Genomic DNA, 27,121 nt, shown 5'->3' with positions numbered 1-27,121 from the left:
AGCTGTTGTCTAAAGCCTTGGCAAAGCCCAAAGCACCACCGCTCTGCCCCTGAGCCAAGAGGAGACCAAAGGTGTGGTCTCCTGTAGTCTTTGCAGGAGTCAGCAAAGCTGATCAGCAAGATCAAGCACTAGAGCAGAGTACAGCATTTACCAGCTATAGGGGACTAAAAGCAATGGGTTTTTTAAGAGATTATGTAGAGCCACAAACCTGATTCGTCAGTGCACGCTCTACCTTAAAGCATCTGCTTCTGTTTTTCTTTTCTTTTTAAAAGCAGGGTTCAAACCTGTCTCAGTTCACCACGAAATACATGAGCAGACTGCTCCACTGCCCCCCAAAGCAGCAATGAAAAGTAGATACGACGTGGCTACACATCCAATGGTGGATCCAGGGCAACAACTTTTATTGTGAGCCAATGTAAGCCAGTTGCGCAGCTGCTGACACACACAAGGACAAGGTAGAATTGTTTTCTCCCGTTCCTGAGGAATGACTGGCATCACTAGTAACAGCGTTGTTTCAGGTTGCGGCCCTGGATCTTCCTTGGGAAATGGCATGCGCTGGAGGGGGCTATATCAGGGAAGTACTTCAGGCCACAGCAAGCGTACACAATGAGCAATTATTTTATACACAAAACCACTAGTTGCACAGAACAGCATAAAAACTTCCAGCTACTACAGCCAGCTGTACCAGCAGGGCTACTCGAGCACTGGCCTCAGCCAACGAGAGGAGTCACAGAGGTGTTGGGCAGGACACAGCTACATCAGTTCCAAGTACTGAAGAGGAAACACTTGCTTTTGTAGTTGGAGCAAAATTCTGAATTGCATTTACAATATAACAGAAACACTTAGCAAATGAAATTTAAGGTACATGCTGCATTCGAACTCCAGGTTGTTTTAATGGCAAACTGTCTTCTGTGCAGTATTTCTGCTCTGACCACTGTATCATTTGGAGACAAACTTTTTTCCCACTGATCTGTTAGTTAACATAAACCAACTTCCCTAAGACTGTGTAACAGAATCCTATTGTCTTAAGCAACTGTAATTTGTATTTAGTCAGAAACCAGGCAGCCACCTACATTTTGTCTAGAGAAATTGCTAGATTCAACTGCTAGACTGAAATGCCCAGCACTTCCTGAAACAGTAGGATGGCTACTTTAGCTTTAAAGAAAATAGGAAAACCAAGAAAAAAACCCAGCTTTCTCAGTATGATTTACTCCCCTTTCCTGCTTCCACATTTAATCCCAGTAAATAAACATTTCTTAGAGTGCATCCTCGAGGCATAGGCCATTTTGTACCTCTTTTAGCCAGCCTGTAAAATGTTCTGATGAGATCGAATTGAGACTTCACTTTCAAATAAAAGTTCAAGTTCTATGAAATAAACCAGAAATTAATATTACCTACTAGCTAGCACTCATGTAAAATAATGCTTGCAACCAAACATTAGACATTTTACCTCCAACTAAAGAGTTAGAAAGTCCTCTTTGACTGCAGGTTCCAGAACGTAATTCACCATTTCAAAGCCCTAACACCTCTCCTCCCTCTCTCCCCAGTTTAAGAAGAGGAAGTTAAAATGAGAAAGTAAGAAATAGACCATAAAAAAATAAGAGACTTCATAACATAAGGAAATCCTCTGAAGATTTTAGCAGTTCCAGGTACTAGATGCAGTTGGCAGACATACTTCTTGTAATGTGCTTTACCTTTACTGTGTGGATATACTTAAATTAGGTGCAGCGCAAGAGCACACATCAAGGTTGCTGAAGACTCTTGTAGCCCTTCCCTTAGACATCAGCACTACACAGGACAAGCCAACATCAAAAGCTAGACTTTCTGATAACACCACCAAAAAAAGTGCTAAAGGTACTGTGACAACTTGGAGGTGGATTAACTCATGCTGCCTCGGAGGCACTACATGCACACTAGTGAAAAGACTGCCCCTCCTTGTGTACATCTACAACTACTGCAGGTTGCTGTTTAATGTTAAACACTGAATCTAAGGTCATTTCTAAGAACACCCCAAAATTGCCTTTTAGCCTTCCAGAAGCCTACATGACTTTCAAGTCGCGCAGGTTTATGAAGCTTCAATTATTTATGGTTTGATACAAGGCTCAAATAATGGGCTAGAGAAAAGAAGGCTTCTCAAACAAAGATGTATACATCTATTTCATAGCTACCTCTTCTGCCTAGCTCCTCCCAAAGTTAGCCTGAAAAACATTAAAATCTACACAAAGTTTTATTGCAATCATACAAGGAATACATCAATGGTCAAATACAACAAATACTATGATGCAATTTTACATTTATTAAACTACAGTTCAAAGCACAAATTTACACATTCTAAATACACTAAACATCTAATGAAGTCACACTGGTCTCCCAATGACATTTGATATATCTGGGCAAAAGACAATAACTTTACAAGACTTTTCTAACAGGAATCCTTAGTATAAAAACTGTGTACTTGTATGTAAACTGTTGAAGAACCCAAGTGATGGGTTTCCATCTCCACTAAGTCATCCATTTTGTTGCATATTTTAACGCTCAGGGGTTGAATGAACTTGATTTTAAATTTGGACACCATTACCTAACCCTCCCACCCCATGGTGAATTGTAGCTGTAGCTTGTTTTGCCTGGTCCCCATTAGCTATTACTATTTTTTCAAGTTTTGAAGAGAATGAATTGTGTTCAAGATTGTTCCATTTCTTCCACACTGGAATGTTGACCAGGCAAACTACAGACTTGCAACTGCAGGTCTAAATGAAGCGTTAATGCCTGTTTAAGCTGCAGTGGAAAAGCGGTCTTCTGGGCTCAGCTGAATGCAAGAAGGCACAAAGAAGAAGTTCTTCATCAATGTGTCTGAAGTAATTCCAGTATCTTGCATCTCATCCCTGCAGCAGAAAAGGATGTGAGTTTATAGAGTATTTTCATGTACAGTTTCACATCAGAAACTAGCCTTGAATATAGCACTTGAGGTCTGCTGCCCCTGGGTAGGTTGGCCCCACCCTCAGCAGAAGGGACAATCAGCTGTGCAAGCGCTTGGAAGTCACAGAAAGGCTGTAAGCCTCCACCGGCAGAAGCACGGAGCTGTGGCTACCTTGACATTGGAACAGGTTACCCAACCCTCACCATACCCACAACAGCGTTACTGCCCTTCCTGCCTAGGATGGTGCTATTATTGTACGCTAGTTGCAGTTAGTAGTTATTAGGAAACCTCAGCTGATGTCAAACAGTAAAAGGTTATTATTCAGCAACAACTACCACCACCATCAGTCCGCATTGGGCATTTTGCTCTCCTTTGTCAGTCCTAAAGCAAAGTAGGCATATTACCACAGCTCTCAGCTTAGTCTTAGCAAAGTCAGACAGAATAGTGAAAAACCCACAAACTGAAAGGGCACACCGTTGTGCTCAGTTGCAACTTCCTGTGTTTGCCATCAAACGTAACTTATATTTGGCTGTAAGCGTACGCTCCTGAAAGAAGTAAAACAATCTTCACCACTATTAGGACAATTTTCTTACCAGTCACTGAAAGACATCATGTAGTAAATCAGTGGCCTCTGATAGTCGTTAAAGGCAGACTGTTCACCCAAGGTACCAGAACCCATATTATCAAAGATCAGCCAATCTCCAACGCTCAGCTCAGGAAGAAGACAGTTTTCCACAATTTGATCAAGCTCATCACAGGATGGACCCCAAAGGCTGCTTGTGAACAGAGGCTCATCTTCCTTGTATTTCTATATGGAAATGATCCAGGTAATGCAGGCTTCAGTTTATTAAATAAGAAAACTTTCAGAGATACATGAGGATAATTTCATAAAGAATATATAGTTTTATATATATTTAACAAGCTATATATAAAAGACAAGCATAAGTAAGGACTATCTCTAAAGAACATAGGAGGACTCACCTTGTGAACCTCTGGGACAGTATTCAGTTTCTCAGACAATTTACTTGCAAAAGAACCATAAACACCATCATTTATGTAATAGGTAAATACTGGTTCATCATCATTCCTGGCTTGCTCCACTGAAAGTAAAAAAGAAGCAGTCTTGTATGCATTCTTTGTCATAAGTAGTTCTTCTGCAATCTAACTTAAGTCAACTGCTTTCTCCTGGCAAGGGGATTCCATATATACTGGAATGGGAGAATTACAAGCATAGTAATCTGTATGAGACCAGATTATAAATTCAGTTGTAACATTAAGTGCGAGGCTTAATAGAACTAATACTTTCAGTAATAATCACTGTTAAAAATACAAATCTAATTTCTAATTTAGACTGAGCTGCTTCTCTGCTATGATACTGTTTTCTATGTTCTTCCAATAAAGAACTTTCTAATACACCTGCTGCTAAATGCCCAGTATAGTTTTAACCACCACTGAGAAGTCAAACCTAGTAAGGAAACAATATGTGCCCCACAAATGTAGCACAAACTGAGATATACGGATAAGATCTGGTCAGGACCCAAAAGGCAGATTACAATGCAAACATAAGGGAACACACTAAATACATGCTGAGACAAACTAGTCCATCCTGACTAAAAGCAGGCAGTTACCTATACTGATTGATAACATGTAAAAGATAAGTATGACCCTTACCTCCAGAAGGAAGAAGTTTATCATACTCAGTAGTCTTCTTTGCAATGATGTTGACTGCTAGTGTAAATGCAGATGAGACGTAGTAACATCCAGGCTCTGCAATCACATTAACACCAGATTCCTTAGGAAAGTAGACATCCAGCAATGGCCTGATGACATGATTAACCTAGGGAATTGAAGTCAGAGGTTAGACTTGGCTTATGTGTCTACCAGATACACACACTCTTTCAGTCAGTTCTAGGAAGCACACCAAAGGCTTATTCTGTCCCCTGTTCTCTGACAAGTGCCCTTACCAGAGGCTCAAAATTTAGAGAGGTGTTTAAGAAAACAAGTCATTCTCGTAAATACTGAAGACTGAATATCACAAGTCCAAGCACCACACAGGCCCTCCTCCCAACCAAAGCTCAAGCTGTGGTACACTCAAGACTGCACAAGTGATTTCAAAGTTTATGCAGCAAAATAGATTTAGAATTACATATTAATTCATAATAACAAGGAAAGGGCCTTCTTGTGATTGGTTTTGAATACTGTTCTATTAGAAACCAAATTAATTATTTAATACTGAATTTCAAATCTGAAGCCAGATATTTGAAAAACTAGCAAATATTTTAGACAAGTAACAGAACAGTTAGAACCAAGAAAGGAGAGCCCCGATTGTTGTTAGTAACTTTGTGTCGAATCACTTTCACTATCCTACATTCAAGTTTGTCTTTAAAACATGTAAGAGTGTAAACAGGTTATTCTGTTTCACGTGCCACTGCATACTAAAGATCCCACTGAGGCCAAATCAACATTATGAATTTTATTTAAGGCTAGCCAAAGCAAAGATAAAACCAAGATATTTAGTCTTCCATTCTAAGGCCAAGTACTAGAAACTTTCATACCATAGCAACACAGTTTACGATCCAAAGCACACTAAACAAACATGGCCCAAACCATGCGACAGAGTAACCAGTTAGACAACGGTCAGCCACCAAAAAAATTGAATTACTACTGTTAAGGTGGCTTAGGGTAGTAATTTAACCTGGGGACATGCTTAAAGTCAGCATTCACCCAATATGGATAAGACTAAAAAGAAAGAGTGATCACTGCCCTCTAAGGATCAGTTACACTCCACATGATAAAGAATATAAAACCAATTATTTGCATCTGATGAATTACAGTCTACCACAGAATTTAGAATAGGTTTAAACTATTGATGTTGCAGTTTGAAGATTAAACACCTAAACTTCCTAAATCAAAATAGGAATTTCAACTTCCAACATGTTTACCTCTTCCAGCTGAAGTTCTGAACCTGTGAAGCCCCCACCAATATCCAACATGTTCATCTTAAAGCCAAATTCTTCCTAAAATGCATAGGCAGAATGTAAGCACACGGACAACCATAACTACAAAAACATTTCTTGTTGCTCCTTACTGCGGTTGTTTTTTATGTACTTAAGATTGTTTTTAACAGAATACACCTAGTAAGGGAGTAACAGCATTGTAAAAGTCAGTATAGCTCCATTAAACCAAGCACTAACAGCATTGTGATGGCAACAGATGCCAGTTACACAATTCTCAAGTCCCACAGCAACGTCAACTCCCATTGTGTGGCATTTGTTTTACTTCTACCACACATCTCACCAGAGTATTTATTTTCACTAAAATTTCCACTTCCTACATTAATATACTTGGAAAATAATGTAGTTGGCCTGTTAGTATGATTAGAACAGAATACTCTAATGTAACAACTGCACATGTGTATTTATCTACTTACAGCCATGTCAAACACACACCGAGCATCAGATATAGCATGAATGTACGTTTGCAGCTCCTTGCAAGAGCCTGAAATATGAAATCTGAAAGAAATAAAAATGCAGTTAATACACTGAACCATGCAGCTTTCAGACTAAGCAAACTGTCTCACTATCTGGAACAGCAATGGAAGCAACTCATTCATAAGTGTCTCAAGACAAGCTTACATGCTAATACAGTAACTACAAAAAAATAAGCTCAGATGATTGCCTTCTAGTCCATTGGATTGGCACTTGAACCCTGTCTTACTCTTAATGCTAACAATGTCCTACGATACTCTTGTCTTTAAGAAATAACAGATTTACTGAACCTTTCAGTCTTCACTATCAAACAGTTTTAAGTAATGCCATAATTCTGGTAGTAACTAAGGAGTAAAACAAACAAGTGCCAAGTCTGCTGTCTCTGGACACACCATAGACATACATATCTAAGCTATGATGTTCTCTACTCCAGATCTGCTCACTTCTTTAAGAAAAGCCATTTTGAGGCAAAGGTCACTTTTGAACTTACTTGCATGAATCTGCAGTTTTGTTTAGGTTTTTTTTTTAAATAAAATTCAAAAAGCTATGTTGTTTCTGGTAAAGTTAAACATACATGAGGTACATTTTCACAGTAGTATCATCTAATTTTTAAATAGATTTGTAATTCTTAATGATTATAGTACATTTATGCTTTAATTTGACATCAATTTCAAACAGATTTATATCAAAACAATTGTGGTTTAAATCCTCAAAATCTGGCTTCCATTTTAAACATTGTTTTTACTCTCTTGATGACCCACTCTCTTTTTACTTGTTTGGTCACTTTCTTAAAAGTCAAGAGCATGTAACATTAGTAGCTGAAGGCAGGCAGAACAAAGATTTGTCCATGCATTTTTCCTCCACATAGCGAAATCACTGTGTCAAACTTGAAATTAAAATACCACAGATCATTTGGAAGTAATCATCTCGGAACATTAGGGCTCATTTCTGCCATTAATATGAGCAGAGCGAAGCAGGACCTAAATTTTAATATTAATGTTTTGCTTGTGAGAAAAAACTCATGATCCAAAAGGTTGGGGGGGGGGGGGGGGGGGCAGTTTTGGTTGTTTATTAAAAATGCTGCAAAACAGAGCAAAGGAGAGGATTTTTTTGTATTCTAAAATCTCAAGCACATCATACAAACATCCTCTTATCCAGCAGAGAACAATGAAGTTACTCACTTAACACCAACTATTTGGACTCCCAGCTCCTTAGCACATTCCATGAGGTGCCTACAGTTCTTCAGGGTGGTGCCAAACTTCATATTCATCTCCTCATCAGCAGTGATGTCTTCTGTGGCAATGTGCAGTAAGAGCCTAAGAGAAGGGGAAGATGATTGGGGCAGTTGGTTTACATCATCAGCACATGTGAGGCCTGAAGACTGTCAGAAGTGTGTTGATTATGTTGTCAGTACTCCAGCTCCACCGATGGATGAGTCAAGTGAACCTAATAAAAACAATCCTGTACAGAGAGAAAACTAGCAATTAGGGGCTAAAACATGGAGCCAACAAGGACAAGGGGTTTCGTAAAGCAGCAACTAAGACTCTTTTGTAGCAGCAAGAGTCTGTTGAGTGCTGTAATGAAAGAATGTTATCTTCTTATAAGGTACACTTTCTCATAAAACACTTTTCCCATCTCTGTCCTCCTTTCTAGCAGAGGAGAACACAAGATTCCCCTTCAGTCAGTCATGTATCAGACTGGTTAAACTCAGCATCCTGAGAACACCAGGCTGACACACTGAAAGCACATCCTGGACATGTCCCTCCATTTCCCCACTTGGCTGAGCACACAGACTGGGGATGGGGTAGGGGTGTCAGTCCATTCCCTGCTCCTTCTTCCAGGGCACTTGTGTAGCATGGAGGCAGCATGTACCACCTCTTACAGTCTTATTGCACAGTGGGACAGCTTCCTCCCTCCTGTCAAAGCCTAATTCTGGACAGGTTTGATGAACTGCAGTGCCAGTTGATGACAGTTCGGTACATTAAATTATCACTTGAGTGGCAAAGGCATGTTCATATTAAACCCTCTAGAGGTATTTCCCCAAAACTCACAAATTCAAATTGTTGTCCACTGAAAGTCACTCACTTCCTCATCCCCACCACCACCATAAAGACCAATTAATTCATTAGCCACATAGTAAACTAAACAGAAGTTGTCATGACATTACATAGACTGCACGGAGCACACTGCAGTTACTTGAGACTGGGAGCATAAACAAGTGATGAAAGCTCTGCACTCAAAGTGAATTAGTTCTTTGCAAGGCATGAAACAAGCAAAACTTAGCCTAGCCACTACAAAGTGTGTCTGCTTAACAGCTACCCTGACTCTAAAAGTCTTTTCCAAACATCTCACGATACATTTAAAATGTATTTTATGAAGAGGAAAAAAAAAATCCTAAGTTCACACAGGTTGCCCAGCAATCCTCATTAATTTATACCCCTTCATTCACCTTGAGAAACTGACAGGCCTCTTGCTTCCTGCTGCTCCACTAGCACAGACACTTTTGTGCAATAAATGTTGTCAGACAATGTTTTGTAAAGCATTTGGAAAGAGAAGGTATAATGAATGAATTGTTAAAAGTTGAATTCTTTAAAACAAAAGGGTTTCAAATCCATAATACTACGGTTTGTAACCACAGACTAAGATTAGACAAAGCTGTTTCTGAAAGAAGACACCCAAAGTTAAATTTTATTGATGAATTGTTATGGAAGCATTGTAAGTTAGTCAAGGTATTTTTCTAGCGCAAACCACTGAAAAAGTACAATTCTGATTTCTAGAAATTAGTACGATCCTTCTTCCTGGGACTCAGCCAGTTATAGCACGTCTAGAGGATGACGTGTTTGGGTTTTTTTATTTTTAAGGAAGCACTGATACCTATAACAGCCATGCCTCTAACGGAGTTCAGACACTAGCAATCTTAGTTTCCTTTGAATTTTTCCAGGTAAAGTTTATAATAAAGAAATGAAAGACTAAGCACTCCTTTCTGACTCCTTTTTCTTAAAGAAAAATTCAATCATTCAAGTTACTAAGACTTCCAGAGGCAGAAACATCAGTTACATAAAGAGACCCACCCATTAACTGAGTTCAGTGCAGAAAGTTACAAAAAATTTCAGAAAATGAGAAGAATTGCAGCTCTAAGCAGGATTTCCTCAGCTGAAACATAACTAGCTTCATCCACAAAAAGACAACCTAGCTATGGCAGCCACACGCAGGAAGAACAAGGCTATACAGAGGCTTTGACTTTCTGAAACTTTCCAAGGAAGAAACAGAAGAAAACCCAGCTGTCACTTCAGCATCAAAGTTTTAATGACCTGAATAAGAAGACTAATTAAAACCATGCGAACAAGCCACTATCCAGCAGTGGCAACCGGCAATCAGATTTTTAGAAAATTTATACAGCAAATTGCAGTTCTTTCGTAGAAATTTAGTTTCTTGCCCTCAGTAAACACGAACTTTTTCAAATATTAAGACTATGGGATCCTTGAGAAGTAGTAAAGAGCTTATATTGTTTTTCTATAGCTCAAACTCCTTAATTCTGTCTGCCTGCCTTACAATTTCTCTAACCAAATAAAAACCCGCATCATGACTTCTCCTGCTGTGAACGTTACGATAAGCAACATCTTCTAAGAGAGGCTATAGGCTCAAGGAAATCAATGCAAAAATAAACCCAGTCATAACTGGCAAAATACTAATGATGTAAGAGATGCTTTAGTATTACTAAGGCTTTCAAAGGCATGGAGTATGTAAGGTCAACATTTTAAACACAAAATTATTCATCATAAGTAACTTTTTTTTCCACAGGAAGTACTCTCCAGTAGGCAAAACACTGATAGGATTCCATGACCTTCAAGTGTAAACACTAGCAACAGCAACATGGTAGTATGGTGGTAGTCTTCTAAAAGAAAACCAACAAATCACCGGGGGGGATGAGCAGAGTCTCCAGATACTGAACTTGGGAGAATCGTCCCAATTCTACTACTATGGCCACAGTTTTGGGAGAAGATATGACACTAATAATGACTGTTTAGACCAAAGGGCTTTGTAAAGGACATCAGGAATTTAGTTTTAGTGCACTCTGACTACATTTGTGGGAAGCTGTTCTTGTTGATTACTGGAAAGCACTAACATTCATTTAGGCTCCGACTGCAAATTTCTTAAAGGTATGGCCCACAAAGTACTGATATGTGAGGGACATGATGCTTAATAACACGAGCACCTATCAGTCCAAAAGAGACCACAATACAGTGGCAGCAATAAAATTCTCATTTAATAACCAGAACATCAGCTTTATCACTTCTCTACTGAAAGTACCTTGGCCAATACCAAAGTGACAAAAAACAGAACTGCAGTCAAGTTCCTCACTGTTTTAATTGTGCAGAAATACCTGTAGGCATTTCTACTAGGCCTGCAGAGTATGCCCAGACCTTAGATGGGACTCAGTGCACATGCTTATTTGCTGGTAGTCTCAGCCCTGACTTCAGCTGAAGCCACTAGTAATCCAAACAGAACACCCTGAAAGAAAAAACCAGAGCCACAACAGAGAAGGAAGAAGATGCACCTGCAAATGGCAAGGTGACAGACTTTCAAGGTTTAATCACTGAAACCTTCACTGGAAGATTGCCCTATGAAATCAAAATGCAAGATTTCTCCCAAACAAGGGCCTTACTATCATATTAGAGAGTTGAGACCTCAGTAAAGAAAGTTGAAAAAAAGCTACCTGCAAACGAGACAGAGAAAGGAAAACAGATACAAGTGAATAGTATTAAAGAAACCATGTACTTACTTCCAACTCAAACAACCCAGAATATAGGCAAAATTAAAAGGAAAAGCAGGATTTTGACACTTACTTAGCATTTGGATGGTTACGTGCAATTTTCTTCAGCTCAATATCATTGTCACAAGTCATGACGTTTATCCCAGCTTTTGCTGCATACTTTATCTGAGAAGCTTGCTTGCAAGGATTTGTATATATAATGTTTTCAGGAGAAATGCCCAGGTCTTGTACCAATGCCATTTCACACTGAAAAACAGGAGCATACCAGAGTTTGACACAGCTCGATGCACTAATTTTTATTAGATGTACTCTAGTACTGGACTAAATAATCAAACACATGAAAGAAAAAAAACTATCCACTGCTGCTATGGCAGAAGTACTAGATTTGCAACAGCCAGTTACTTAATGCCAAAAAGCTGATTGTAAAACAGCAGAGATGGAAGAAAATAAGAAAATAAAAAAAACTTACTTTACTGAAACATGCAAATCCAACACCAAGGGTTCCCAAAATTTCAAGTACACCTGGAGTAGAATTGCATCTTACAGGATAAAATGGCTTTATTGGTGCCATCACATTCTGCCATTGTATGTTCTTCTTTACAAGCTTTCCAAGATCACCAACATAAAATGCTCTCTTTCCAGTCTAAAAAAGGAAAAATAGGAAAATAAAACATCTGAAATTGTGGATTTGTGGTTAGAACATAAATAACCTATGAAATGAAGTCTTAAAGAATTATGCATATTTTTTTCATCCTGCTATTAAGTTTTAGGTTTGACCTTGAACAATCTTCTTGTTTTCCCCTTCACCTAGCAATCTGAGGTAGTTGAAAAAATATATCAAAGGGAATACCTACCACTTCAGAGATATTGGGAATGGTATTTAGACACTATTCTGAGATTCCTGATCAAGAGGTACTACTTAAAGGCCAAACACTGATTTTATCTGAAAATACAGATTAGATTACAAATCTCTTCCAACTTTGTATTTTCAGAAATCCACAACATTTGGAGAAAGAAAATCACTGGGACGAAAGCTTCCACAGTCTCAATAATTAATAGCTTATTAAACAAGGAATAAAATCTAATGCACTACTGTTATTTTAACATCTAGCTAACAGCTTATTTAACCGAAAACTTATTTCACAGTATTTTAATTCAGGAAGTCAAGTTTAAGACTGTTCTCCACAGCTTGTGAAGTACAAAGTTTGAACACAATTTTAAGACCTAAACTCCATGTGTCACAGTTGCAGAGTCAAGTACATGATAAGAAAATACACAGGTACTTTTCTGGAAACTGTTAAGTCCCCCTTGTGCAGCTGCTACCATTGTCTCTCTTAATACCAAGTCATGACGTGGATGTAGTGGATCAAAATCCAAACAGATCATTCTATATTTGTTTATAATGTGCACTCAGTAAAATTTCAGTAAATGAATGGCCTACTATACATGAGTTAAAGACCATCACAAAATATATGATCAATCTGAATTAAGACAGTACATCAAACGTGAATTCTAGCACTTGACTTTCGCAGATATGAAACTATGTCGTGGCTTATTGTACACAATGTCTTTATTTCTGTTTAAAAAAAAAAACACAAATAGAAATTCCATCGGGTGGAAGCATACTGACCCCCTGTATGGGTCACCAGCAGGAATGGGATCTGGAGCTTTAGATCCATGGCACAGGCCTCTACCCCTTGAGCTAAAGGAGTAAATGAAAGCAGCAGGAGGCAGCTATCCTCTGTGAGCCAGTCAGTGGTTGGAGACATGACATGTTGCCAGTGGTTTACCTATTTATTCGCTAGACAGAAAAAGAATATTAGGAATCAGGACTTGGGAATCCTACATCTGCTTTCAGAAGGCCATGGGATTTAGCTATTTGCTGTATTACAGTTGAGCACTTGCATTTGAACATGAGTTCCGATAAACCAAGGGAAAGGCAAACAACTCGTAGGTACGGCATATTAAGGATACAGGATTACCTGAATGAAATTTTTTTTAAGGCTCACTTTGTACAACCTTATCTATAAAACAAAGGCTAAAACATCTTCCTACCTCCTAAGAAGTGAAGCCTTATTCAATAAAGCTTCTGTTGCATACACAGAATTATTTTTTTCCCAGTAGATTGATCAACCTTAATAGCTTTCAGACCAGCTTATTCTCTTGAAAGAAAAAGGGTTACACCTCACAATGCACTCATATCCACGTTTCCAATGGAGAGAGGGGCATTGGGAAGATGTACAACATACAAGCATGACTGATACAGAAATCTTAAACATGGCTTTAAACTGGCTCAGCACACATTTGTCTACGCTTTACCATATTTTGGGGCAAAGAGAAAAGTGTTTCTAACTCAGCCATATCAACTTGCTCAGTTTCAGGTTCCTGGTCTAAACCTCATTGATAACAAAATATCTTCAGAGAATGAGATAGGAACCTGTATTTAATTACACCCGCAAAACTACTTCCCTGCTAGACACATTCAGGGAGGTAACAGTTGTTGCCCAAATTTCCTCAACAGCCTTTAGGCCAAGGCAAACAAACAGCAAAGAAGTTGAATTAGAACAGGAAGCTACTTCATAAGGTGAGTTCTAGCCAACTGTCCTCTGTTCTGTCAGCTCATCAATGCTAAATACCTTGACCTAGTTTGAAGACTCAAATTTGAACCAGAAGATTTTGAAAACTGAAGACTCACATGAGTATGTTCATAAATACAGTTGTCAATAACATCTGCAAGAGTTGCTCCTTCATCCAACAGGCCAATGCAGTAATTTGCATCCTCAAGAAATCCTTTCATCTCAGCCGTATTCCACAAAGCCGACAGTCATAAACCAAGAAACACAGGGGATGGGCTTCCAAGCCTTATATCCGGGTCCTCAAATTATGCAACAAACTGTACAAAGAAACAAATCAATGGGAAAAGAGGCACAAAACACATTATGTCACTATTTAAACATTAGAAAGAGCTTTTTACATCTGATGTATTACAAACTAACAGACATCCTACAAAAAAATTTTTTTTCCTCTGCCCACCCTCCATTTACCAGGAATAAGGACAGTGCAATTCTACTGAAGCCAAGAACAAAAGAAGCTGCATACTTGAAATCTGATACTAACTTAAAGATGAGTAAGAAACCACTGATGCAAGGCTGTTCTTGAGAAACATCCCAGACTGTGTGCACACTGACCTATGTTGAGCTTATGCAACTATGAAAATACTGCAAGCGTAGCATACTTGTACAAACACTTCAGCTCAGCTATTCTTAAATATAGTATCTTAAGTGACTTTAGTAATTAAGCATTCAACTGGAGGACTCTCCATAACACATTTCTGAATTTAAAGAAAACTTGTGATTTATTAATTAAATGTTAACATTGATTTGTTAAGTACATGTATTTGTGTTAGCATGCTGGCTTTTGTTTAAATGCTAATTTAAAACCAATACCTTCACATGGTGTATTTACTAGATACTTATTTTGCCGTTTTGCTCATAACATTACCCACAACACTTCAAAAAAATCTTTACTTCAGTAGAGATTTACTGAAGGAAGCCACTAGGTAGAAGTAGTTTTAAAAATGACAATTAATCTCAGTAAGTGGAAGTAGTATTAAAAGAAAGTAACAGTTCTAGCCCAGCTTTATTTGCATCTTGTTTATCCTCAGGCCTTCGCTGCAAATCATATGTTGTTTATAAGCAGTGCTTTCCCAAAGACAACTTGAATCAACAAGGTCCAAAGTTAGAAACCCTTATTTAACACAGTGTAATAATACGCGTTAAATAGTCTCAAATAAAAATGGGTAGAGCAGCAGGGAACTACCAACAACTGATTATATACCTTCACCAACCTTACTTGATGAACACAATCTGCAGTTTACATTAGTTGCAGGTCTTGTTTAAAAAATGATTTATTACTGATGACTGTATAGCAACTGACTGACCAGACATTGTTTCATTTATCACCTTTATGACTACCATAAGACTGATCAAAACCAGCCAGTTAACTAGATTCTTTCTTTACATGAACACTAAGCTTTTGGGTTTTTTTTTTTAAGTCTCCTTACAGAAATTGCACAGTATTTATAAAAAGTGATGGTTGTTTTGTAAAGCCACCTGTTCTTGGCCTTAAAATAATAACATCTCTTTTCTAATTAATAGTGTCCATAGAAACCAGCAACATCACAGCTGAAAGTAAAAAAAAAAGCTTCACTGAGCCTATAAAGGCAAAGATTATCATTTTGGCCTCAAATGCTTACAAGGCCTCTCATGTTTCTTTTACCACCTCCCTATTTGCAACATAAGTTTGGTCAACATTGTTAATAATATGAACAAAGTTACTTTTGCTCAAACTAATACTAAGACACACCCTAAGGGGAAAGAGCCCGCAGCATTTTGCATGCTTTCTGCCTAACTCAAATATGCCACCTATGTTTAAGAGAAGCATGTACTGCCAGGTGAATTTAAGTTAATGGCAGCAAGACTCCTCAGTTATATTCACAAGCTGAAAGATAGACAAGTATGCTGAGTGAGAACATAGTTGTCTCACAACAGTGAGCCACATGATTATTTAAGTGATTCCTGAGGATCCAAAACAATCATGAAAGAACAAGATAATTATCACATTGATGTAAGGATTTAAGTAAATTACAACTACAAAAACAGTGACTAGGTGGTAGACATCAGCAACACGGAAAAACTGACATGTGACTGAAGACATTTGAGTATCAGCTGAAACTCCTTAAAAAACATCACAAAATAAAAAAAAAGAAAAAGAAACTTCAAGTGAAGTTTGACTTTGAATCAGTGAAACAAACATGACCATCACAGTCATGTTTATGTAGCTAATGTCACCCTCTGAACAGGAACTCCATCAGTACTTTTTATTTGCTAGCTGATCAGCACAGTCCTGAACAAGTTCACCTCCATAAAATATCCATTATCTCCAGGGGCAGAGTACCAAAAAGGGGGGGTGGGTGGATTTTTTCTTCCCCTCCCCCCCCACCCCCTTTCCCCGGAAAGAAAAAAGCTAGCAACAGCATTGAATCATTTTAGCATAATTTCTTTAGACTACCACTTAAACTGTTTAAGTTTTAAAGTACTTCATGCACCCTCAGGAACAGCAACTCTTCTGTTGTCTTCTTGCAAGAAAAAAAATACCCAGAGAGAGGAATAATTAGACAATCATGGCCAACACATTCAAAAGCAAAGTGGTTTCCATTTTCAGCAGCGTATTCCAGCGTAGCATATCTACTAACCATTAAAAAACACCTTTTGTGAGGTGGGAGGATAAATGTTTTATGCTTCATATGTAGCATCTTTTAGGGCATATCTAATTTGTTCCAACTTCCAAAACAGTTCAACAAAACTTAGTGGCAACATTTTGACACAGTAACTGTACAGGATGAGCTTCCACAATCCCAGTTCCTCCTTCCTGCTCCCCACTCACAACCAACCAGTAAATACTCTAAGTACCTGCAACCAAATGCACGTAAGAAGTGACCGGGCTGGCAGAAGCCTCATATCTGAGCTTCTTTCTACTGTTTATTCAAGTTGGACAAAATCTGTGTTTCTGATAAGCTCACAGATCCCTGACATTTTGCACAAACCTGTTAAAAAGCCTTAAGGAAAAACTAAAACATTTTAAGGATCTACTGTATATAGATCCTTATATATACAAGGGTACCACTTAGCCAGATTTTAAAGTTTAGGTGGTTGGTTGTTGGTTTTTTAATTTTCTTGTTTGGCTGGTTGGGTTTTTTTTCCTCACAAGACACTTCCTGCACTCCAAAGCGTGCAGACTCTCTTCCACTGAATGAATGCACACCTCCGATCTGCCCTGCTGGGGAGTCTCACTTCACCCACCCAGTGGAACCAGTCACAGAGCTGAACAGATTTTTAGACTCTCACACACCCTGCAGGCTTACTGCTTGTGCCTCATATTTCAAATTAAGAAGCTCAATCTAAATAACAGCTCGCTTTCTTTCTTCGAGTCTTTGTGTTCATCTGAGTTACATGGGAGTAGATTTAAGCTAAGTTTGTAGTAGTCAAAGCTTTTTTCACAGCCATGTGGTGTCTATAGCTTTCAGACAGAGATGGCATAGCCTCCAAAAGCTGCTCTTTTACTTTTGGGAAGATCCTGTGAGGAGGAGGGGGGAAAACTCATTTAAATAAAGCATGTCAGGGGAGAAGGCCCCTTTAGCACTAATTCCTCCACAAAAAAACAGCAACAAGAACACTTATCTGGTAAGTTAGTAGAGTAAGTCCAAGTTAAATCTCAAGTCAAACATTTTAAGAAAGAACTATGCTTGAGAGCAAAACCAAGCATACTGGCTTCAGACAAGGAGGCTGCTCCATAAAACACAGTAAAGACACTTGTGCTTTGCTCAACTAATCGACCACATGAACTTTTGACAAAAGCAAGGATTAATTAGGCAGCAAGAGCTTTTTGTTAGCTTTGATGCAGGTCATGCCCATGACATCTAAGCTTCTTCATTTCGTGAAGTTCATCTAGTTAAAAACACTGGCATTAGCCTACCAACTTCCGACCTCAGAGGAACAGACCATTCCTCTCCAATTTCTTCTGCTCTGGAAGAAATAATATCTTTCCAGTCTTGCTGAGAACAAGACAAAATATCCTACAAAAAGAAAACTGAAATTCCTACCAGCACTGCTACAGCGTCACCACAGAACAGCACATGCTTGAGAAATGTTTCTTTAAGGGTTAATACCTGCAGTAGGATTTGGGGCTGTGCTATAAATTTGCTCTGTTCTGTCAGCTCATCAGTCCCCTCCTGAGGGAGGGGCAGAAACAATGATAAAATTCATGGCAGATAAATGAACACATACAGAAGGAAACAGAGACAATGGTTTAAGAATTGTTCTATGTCTGTAAGATGATTCAGAAATCATTACTGTACGCAGAGTTCAGTCCCTGCTGGAAGTGCTGACTTGCTGCAAGTCATGATTTGACAGACTTGGCACGTAACCCCACCCATTTTACCACCTGAAATGTTAGTCTGCACAATGCCCCAGGACATATTTTAGGGCAAACAAAAGCTGTCAAGTGGTATGAGATTTCTACGTAGGCATGCAATTGCTTTTGTTGAAGTAAGCTTACATCCTCGGGCTTTTTAGGGTTTAACACAATGACTTCCCAGATGAAGAACTTTTATCTAAAGTTTACATATTTAAACACTGCAATTAATGCAGACATCTGGAATAGAAGAAAATTAAAATGCTCTGAAAAGCGATTAACTAAACACATGCTTGTCATGTGCAAGCATCCATAACACACACAATTTTCAATTTTTTTTCTTTAAATTGTCAGAACTACATATTGTCTGGCATGAAAGAAAAGGAAACTTAAGGTTTGGTTACTTTACTGAAGACTTCCTCTGCAAACCAAATGGGTTCCAAATAATACCTTACAACTACATGACTTATTAAGCAAAACAAATATTTATGAGATTAACAAGTATGCTGGTGCAAAAACCATAGAGGTAAAATACACTCATCTCATATTCCTTACAATGTTGGTTCTTCAAGGGCAACAGATAAAAAACGTAGAAGCATTTTGTCACTAACATTAGCAATTAAGTACAGAACAGGTATACTAGAGAAGTAGAAACAAGCCCTCTGTTTCCAGTGCACAACATGCCTATGAGTAATGGGAGTAGCTTAAAAAAAAAAATTTGCAAGATGCCATTTCCCCCTTTTACACCCTTACCATTTAGGCAGCTGAATGCAGCCACTAACCAAGTGATGGAAATGCAGAAGCAGGTGTCTTTACTTACAATTGCAATAGACATTGTACCTTATCAAAGTTACCTCTCAGCACAAATCCACTGCAGGTCACAGCAGAGCACCTGTACACAGCCTAGGTCAGCTGTATTCTCCTGTTCTCTCAGGAGTATTCCACACAGTTAACTGAGAAATGGAACAAGAACATCTGTACTGAAGTAAGCGAGCAAAGGGTGTAGATACTAAAAAAATAACGCCCCATCTGACATCTTCTATAGTAACTATGGTTTTAAGAACTACCTTCTGCTTCCTTGATGTTTGAATACGTTATCTGAAGCCAATGAGCCAGCAAAGCTTACAAAAATGAGTGCTCTTGTAAGTGCATGTATACTGCTGTGGCACCATACCAGCATTTCTCTTTCATCACAATGCAAGCAGTAACTTCCCTATCATATCCTTTTACTTGCTTAGTCAATATTAGTATCTGGCCTCCTTATTGCTTCCTAGCCCTCCTGTTTCCCGATCACCACCTAGTTTCATTTAGACAAAGTCAGGAGAGCTTTAAAGGCTAAGCAGTCCAGATAACCACTGTTTTCTCGTGGCATAGGCAGGGCCCATTAACAGATCAGATTGCCATCTCTCCATTCAATTCCCTCCATTTCAAATCAACCAGATGTGGCAATAAACAGTACAGATTTTCAAAGGAGCAAGACTTCAGACCACAGTTGCTTGATTGCTGGGGAAGTCAGAGCTTCAAGAGCAAGACCGAACCAAATCCAAAGTTCTTCCTTGGCCTGTCTAATACAAGGACACAGGTGGGAGGGAGGGAATTATAAAAAAGAAGTTAAGTTTAATGGGAATGTAAATACACCTTCAGACAGAAGATTTTTATGAGTTCCAGTGAAAAACAATATTAATAATTACATTTAAAAGCTCAATTGACCTTTTTACAATTAAATCTCTTTACAAGCTGAACAAGACTCAAGCTACCAATTACGTGGCTAACTTGCATCTTAGCTGTGTTTGAGGCAATTAACTGTGCACACCAAAACATGTACAGATTTACTGGCAAATACTTGCCCCCTACTGCTGCCTAGATCACTACTACATTCCATACCAAACTACTTACATTTGTGTACATTACGTTATTACTGAAGACGCTACAGATCCAAGCTTACACACAGATCATCTGAACATGTGGCTACAAATACAGCAAATCCAGCGGCATTCTCACTCTAGGGCAAGCTATACATTGCACTATTTGCCACAGCACATCTACCAGTTAGAGAAAGAGCTATCTGTATGAAGTGACCAGAACAGCCTCTCCACAAAGAGAAAAACTTTGGTCAAAGCCAAAATTCCTTCAGAACAAAATGCATTTATAGTACCTTGAGATTTTTTACTTTATTCACTACTTCCTCCTGGAAATTCTTCTGCCTTCCCTATCTTTTTACTTCTTTACTGCTGTTGAAGAGCAAAATGTTGACGTGCAAAACGTCATGCAAGAGTTCTGCCCACACACTAAAAAGAGCCAAAATTCAGAAACTGAACAAGAGAAAATTCTCAGATCTTTTGCTTATACCTGATATTCAGAGACTGTTTAGTGTTAACTTTATTCACTTGAATAGAGCAGTCATCTACATAAAACCAGATACATGCTGTTAATTCAGTAAGTTTCAAACAAACCAGAAGAACAAAACCTCTAGAGACAAAGCCAGAAACCATGATAAAGCAAGCTCACCCTGTGCTTCCCTTACCACAGTATTTTCAAACCTACATTCAGTACCTTATTAGGAGACATACTAACACAATCGGCATCTGGACTCTGTGGTCTCTAAAAAGTACCTGGCTCAGTCAGATGCACTTAACTACTCTCATTCTCAACTTTTACATCAAAAAGCATTATATAATTTATAGGTACTGAGCCAAACAAAAATGCCTTCAGCTAGACAGGAAAAAAAGTAATATTGTATAAAAATCAGCTTAACTCAGATATTACAAATGCTTTTAAGGCTATTGTTAAAACCACATGAAGCTACCGTTTTATTTTAACAGAAAAGAATAACCACACACATATCAGAGCTTTCTATGCTCCTTAAGATCAGCTATGCGCATTTGTTTGTTCTCAGTTATCATGGGTTTTGTTTTTCTTTAACTATTTGCCCCTTCAGAATTTAAAGGCATTTATAATTGGTACACGATTTCCATCCAACAAAGAATTCCACATTCTACTGTAGCTCAACTACAACTATTTGTGGAAGTGGATAGTAATTAGCAAATAATAGAGACATGCATTTGGAAAGGCACACCCTTCATGATCAGCATTAGTTACTGTTTACAATGGCAAATTTTAACTACTTCAGTACAAAATACCCTAAGAAGTTACACAGTACTCTGCAAATCATGATTTGATGTTAACAATCACGCAGTGCCAATTCATCACTTCACAATTACGAAGAGACTGAAATTAGGGCATTTTATTTTAGGATTTCTGCAACTAAGAGCCCTAATTCAGAAAAGTAACTGTTTACAAAAGTTTACTCACGATGTGTAAGTCTCAGAAACTCAGATAACTTGAGAAAAGCACATGAATGGGAGTACCACATTAAAGGCACACCACTATTCAAATTGTGATAATCTACACCGAGACGATTATCTTGCTTATCATAAAAACAATACATGTGGTTTGTATTTTTGGAAGTGCTTATCCTCCTGCAGACAGATGCTGAAAGAAGGCAAAGAGACTTACATGGACAAGTTAGGAGATGGAACCCTACTATCATCAGCTAGGTTCCCAAGGTGGCTCAGCGTTGAAGTCGAACTGTTCTCTATAAAGCACTTCTCCTAAGCCCTCTGGATAGTTGTAAACTTGATCAGAGATTTTGCCCTGTGGGAGAAAACACATATGAGAATAAATTTCACACATGGAATGAAAGAAAAGCTTTATCTTAAAAGATCTAACAACTGCATTTTCAGTGGTGCTTTTAAGGAGGCTTGCAACACCCCACCATGAAAATTTATAATCATAAAACGCCCAGTTTTCAATAGTGAATGTAGACTCTGAGCCAGACCAAGTTAGATGTACAAAAAACTGCTAAAACACAGGAATGCAGCACGTGAAATTGTTTCTTTCTACTTATCTTTCATAGTCTGAACTAGAAGATTTTCAAAACTAAAGGCAACAAGCTCTAAATGATCCTGCTTTAGGGTAGTAGCCTTAATACTGGACTACCATCCCTTAACCCTGTAACCACCACGATTCTTCCCCTCCCCACTTCCTTTCTATTTTAGAATTCCCTTACCATGCTCTTTCTCCCTCTGCTGTGAATGAACACAGCATGTGCGTGAAAAAGCTACGTGGGTGAAAAATAGTGCTTTATATAGTGAAACTGAACACCATACAGATAAATCCAGAGATGAGCAAGGCAGTAAAAGAAACTTATGCTTCCCTTCAGGAATGAGGGAATGTTTCAGCTGGCTCTTAAAGGCTGTTTCACCCCATACCAAAGCAGTATTTTCAAGTACATGGCTAACTTACTCAAACTAAGGTAAAACAATCACACAACAGTACAATGGACATAAAAAGCAGTCAACAAAACATTAACCAGCCCTGCTGAGAAGTTATTCCTTCTAATAGGAACTGTCATTTTCATGGAATTAAATACAGTACAGAACTGATCATGTGTAAACCCAACAAAGAACAGATTTTCTACAAATTCACTGAGGTCTACAGTACAAAACACGGAATGTATCAACCTATTGTAAAACCAAATCTTTGCTGCTCTCATTATTTGAGGGAAACTACATGTACTGACTACAAAAAACTAATTTCTGGGAATCATCTAACCCAAATGAACATCTTTTCAACCACATTACAGTTAAGTAAACTGCTGAAGTGTATTTTTCCACTTATTAGAAAACTAAACTAGTGTGAAGTATTGAATTACAGAGTGAATGTAACTTGAAGGTGTTCCACAGCAACTCCTCAGCTTTAGCATAAATATTAGCATTCAGTACCATACACAACTAAACTTCAGTACTTCAAAACTGAGATAAAGAATTCTGCCAGCTAAACTTATGTATATGCAGTATATTTCATCTTGTTTTCTTCCACTGAAGCAAGCTGTCAATAGCTTTTGCTTCCGAGTACACACAACAGTTTTAAAAGCTGGCAACACTTTCCTTTTGTGAAACCTAGTAGCTCCATTATTTTCTAGTGCTGTTCTGTTTACACTCCAGAATTATACTCAAGAAATACAAATTTTCCAGTGACTACAAATTAAGCTTACCCACCCAGCAAAACAAATAATAAAGAACAGGTGCTTCAAGGCAGAGCACATGACCTTTAACACAAAACTTAAAAAGCCATGCTTCAGACAAATATCACTTCCAGTACTATGCCAATACTTTCACATGTCCCAGGAAGGAAGCATGCAGTGAAAGTTCCCATGGAGCTGTAACAGCAACAGATCAACTTCTATAGCAATAGTCAATGCTGAGCTGCACTGAGTTCTAGTTGTTCTTCAGAATTTAAGTGAGAATTATTTAACTGAAGGATCTACACAAACATATATAAAATATCCTGACTGCCCTCTGTTGTGCAGGATAGCCGATATTAAATATTCAGAGGAAAATGGCATGATTTGAGCTTTTCAAACCATAGTAATTTTACTCTGCTTTAACCAGCACAAAGAGTTATTTTGCTGTACTACCGCAGAGCAGACTACCATTTTAAGCAGAAGTGTATTAGATATGCATAGCCCATATGGACAAACGCTGCACATGTGATCAGCCACAAAGAAGCTTTCATTGTCTAAGGTTCTTAAAGTAGATATAAAAGCGTTATTTGTTAAAACAGCAGGCTTTGAGTTGCAAGAATAATCAAGAAGGCAGCTTTGCCTTTTAACGCTCAAGTGACACCTACATGCATGCGTTTATATATCATCTGTTAGTATACTCCGCTAGCAGGTGCCTCAGGTTTGACTGCAGCTCAACCAGCAATGCTGTACTTCATCTGGGAATAGCAACACTCATTGAGGAACAAATTAACCCCCCCAGTCGCCCACAAGGCACAATTTTGCCAGAACTGCATCCCCACAGCCAGCCCTACAAGCACTAGCAGGCCAGGCTCTTCTCAGGTCACCACACCAAACACAGTCAGGCCTACAAAACCAGGCACCAACTCACTTTCTTTGGAAAAAGTGATCCACTACATCTCTCGGTTTCTGACAGGAGACCCTTCAGTGACCTGAGCTAAAATAACCATGAATCAAACACTAAAAATCCAGCAGTACGATGACCTCGCATATTTACACCAACTGGCAGACTTAGAGGCACCAAAGTTACTCTGGTCCACAAAACCGCCAGCTATTCTTATGTTACAATAGGCCTTTTCCAGATCAGAGACAGGGCATTGTGGAGTCGGTCCCTGGGGGAGAGCAGATCCTGAAGGGCGCACAGGTCCCTGAGGAATTCTCCCTTTAACAGCACCCTTGCTCCTGTGCTACATCAATAGGATTTTGAAATGAAATTTGCCATTATACCCGAATGAGTCCATTACACAATTAAGCCTCCTTTTCAGGAAGGGACAGTCTCAATTCCCTTCCAGAGCACTCTTTCTCCTTTAATTGAGAACAGCCCAGCACTGCTGTGAACACACACCTGCACCACCCTCACAGCGAAGGGAGCAGCCAGAGGCACAAGCTGCTTGCCTCTAGCCTCCAGTAAAACTGTCCCCAGAGGAGAAACATTCCCAACGAACCACACCCTCCGCCACTGAAAGTGATGTAAAGATCCCTCCTTTTGGGGGATTAAACAACCTTCCCCCAGAGCTCAAGATGCAGCGGGAGGGACGGAGGGCAGCAGGCTGCTGGCTGGCTGCAGGGGCTCAGCCTGCGGCAGGCAGGGCTGGCGGGGAAAGGAGCTCACACAGCCTGAAGCACCCGGGGAGGGGGCTGCCGTGTTGCAAGCATCAGCCACGGCAGCAGCAGCATTGTTCACACGGTGACAGGAAGGAAAGAACTAGACTGGACCAGTCCAGACTGGAACAAACCCCTCCTACCATCACCATTATTCACCTCCCACATTTATCCAGGGAAGAATAGCGGGCAAGTGGAGTACCCTCGGAGCCAAAAATCCAGCAGCTGGGATGGAGGCAGAAGTGGAGCAGCATACCCTCCCGCCCCAGCCCACTACCACACAGGAGACCCAGCCACACGTCTAGCTGGGAGAGTGGGCAGGCCTAATCCGCTTTATTGGACGCCACATGGTGTTTTCATGTAGGGCGGCTATATTCGACTGGGACCACACGATCAAATCCTGCTCAGTCACCTGAGACTGCTGCAGAGGTCTGAAACACAGCGCTTCTCCTGCCTACTGGCACATGTCAGCTGCGCAGGGTTCTGCACTGCAGGAGATGCATTTCGGAAAGGCTCAAAAGAAGATGCAAGCTCACTTACTCCCCTCTTCACCACAACCAGGGCCTCCCCAGCAGACACACATCTTCCAGGACTCCGAACAAGCCCAGACTGCCAACTGGAGAAGACCTGCAGTGCTGTCCAGTTAGGAGCCATTGTAGCATCCTCCTTGGCCACGCCAGCTGCCCTACATCCCTGCATTTGCACACCATCCCCTTTACACACACATGAACACCCTGCTCCCACACCATGTTTCCAGCCCCCTACAACCAGTGACAGGCACCTCTGCTGACCTTCTACTGAACGGGGAACGGCACTGAGGCTCTGCTGATCTTCTACAGAAGAAGAAGGAACAGCACTGCAGCTCTGCTGATCCTCTGCGGAACGGGGAACGGCACCGCGACAAGCACACACGCACACTCGGGACACCCCAACATCCAGGTGCAGACACTTCACACACCCTTCCAGCTGGCAGCTGTGCGCTGACCGGACCCCCTGCTCCATCCTTCCTGAAAGCCACCAGCACAGCACCTGCTGAGTGGAGCCGTGGCGGCAGTCGAGCTGAGAAGGTTGAGCCCCGACTGGCAGCACCAAACCTGCTCCACAAACTCACCACAGGGAGGGGGACAACGCGCGGTCTCCGGGCAGCCAGCAAACCTCTCTGGGAAAGGCAGGAGGCTGCTGAAAGGGAAGGAAAGGATGCTCGGAGGTCCTCGTCCGCTCTGCGCGATTTGCCCCGTCACCCAGCGCTCGCCCAGGGAAGCGTCCCTTGTGCCGCCGCGCACGCGGGTGCCAGGCGGGGTGCCGGGGCGTTGGAGCCCGGATGGATCGGTCCCTGCCGCGCAACACGGCCCCTGCGGAGCGGGCGAGCGGCGACGCCCGGGCGGGAAGAGGGTCTTGGGGCGCGGCCCCCCCCTCCCCGCAGGAATCCGCCATGTTGGGGCGGCCCCGCGGGGCGAGGGGTCCCTGGGCCGAGGCGCGCACCCCGCCGCCGCCGCCATGTTAGCGCGGCCGCCCGCCCCGCAGTGCCCGCTCCTCCCGTATCGCAGCGCCGGGAGAGTAACAGCGTGAGGCCGGCTCCTCCCGCAGTGCCCCGTCTCTCGGGTTGCCGGTGTTGCCCGCCCGTCCCGCAGCGCATGGGCGGCCCCAGGAGAGGAGCAGCGCGGGGCCAGCTCCGCCCGCATCGCTCTGCTCCTCCCGCATCGCAGCGCCCGGGCAGTGCCGGGAGAAGAGCAGCGCGGTGCCGGCTCCTCCCGCCGCCCCGCATCGCCCCGTATCGCGGTGCCGGCTCCTCCCGCCGCTCCCCGTCTCCGAGGCTGCCGGTGTCGCCCCGCGCCGCCGGGAGAAAGGGCGGCGAATCGTCTCCCTGCGGCTCGTTGCGGAGCTGGGACCGGCGAGCATCCCTCACCCGGCCTGGGCGGGGGAGACCCCCGTCCATCGCGTGCCACGAGACAAAAGCCCCGGCCCCGCACCGCTCCCCGCGGAGCCCCTTCCCCCCGCCCGGTTCCGGTACTCACGTGAGATAACGGCCCGAAAGATTTGGTAAATCGTCTTCTCTTTTTAGGCGGAATTTTTAAAGAGGGATGTGGGAACCTACGGCAGAAACACAGGCGGCGGCAGCGGCGCCTTCAAGGGCCATAGGCTGCGGGGGCGGCCGGCGGGGGAAGCGCAGCGCGGCGCTGGGACCGGGGGGCGCAGGCACGGAGAGACACGGAGCCGGGGCGGCGGGGGCGCGGGGCGGCGGGCGGAGGCGGGAGCGCAGCCACGAGACAGCGAGGCGAGCGGCG

At 41.1% G+C, this 27,121-nt stretch overlaps 1 protein-coding gene across 3 annotated transcripts; it reads right to left on the bottom strand.

Annotated features, from left to right (window-relative positions):
- Window positions 1-289: 289 nt before the first annotated feature.
- AZIN1 (antizyme inhibitor 1) lies at window positions 290-27,121 on the bottom strand. 3 transcript variants are annotated; one of them, XM_054058994.1, is made up of 12 exons: window positions 26,852-27,119; window positions 21,668-21,805; window positions 13,875-14,072; window positions 11,649-11,822; window positions 11,253-11,425; window positions 7,587-7,721; window positions 6,348-6,429; window positions 5,860-5,934; window positions 4,589-4,754; window positions 3,899-4,017; window positions 3,511-3,725; window positions 324-2,882 (listed from the first exon to the last, which is right to left on the bottom strand). In XM_054058994.1, exons 3-12 carry the CDS (start codon window positions 13,974-13,976, stop codon window positions 2,771-2,773), a joined length of 1,353 nt encoding a protein of 450 aa, XP_053914969.1. In that variant the 5' UTR covers window positions 13,977-14,072; window positions 21,668-21,805; window positions 26,852-27,119; the 3' UTR covers window positions 324-2,770. The 3 variants fall into 3 exon arrangements, with proteins under 3 accessions (XP_053914971.1, XP_053914970.1, XP_053914969.1); XM_054058996.1 differs by lacking the exons at window positions 21,668-21,805; window positions 26,852-27,119 and adding an exon at window positions 12,810-12,980 and having other exon boundaries at window positions 290-2,882; window positions 13,875-14,015; XM_054058995.1 differs by lacking the exon at window positions 5,860-5,934 and having other exon boundaries at window positions 311-2,882; window positions 26,852-27,121.

This window comes from Cuculus canorus, chromosome 2 (assembly GCF_017976375.1).
Source record: "Cuculus canorus isolate bCucCan1 chromosome 2, bCucCan1.pri, whole genome shotgun sequence".
In the NCBI taxonomy this organism is placed as follows: Eukaryota; Metazoa; Chordata; class Aves; order Cuculiformes; family Cuculidae; genus Cuculus; species Cuculus canorus.
This window is presented reverse-complemented; position numbering and strand designations above follow the sequence as displayed.

Coding starts and splice junctions, on each gene's coding strand:
- AZIN1 (XM_054058994.1), bottom strand. CDS start 13,976: ATGAAAGGATTTCTTGAGGATGCAAATTACTGCATTGGCCTGTTGGAT. Junction 11,426..11,648: donor GATTTGCATGTTTCAGTAAA/GTAAGTTTTTTT, acceptor CCTGTTTTTCAG/TGTGAAATGGCATTGGTACA. Junction 4,755..5,859: donor CAGAACTTCAGCTGGAAGAG/GTAAACATGTTG, acceptor TCAATTCCCTAG/GTTAATCATGTCATCAGGCC.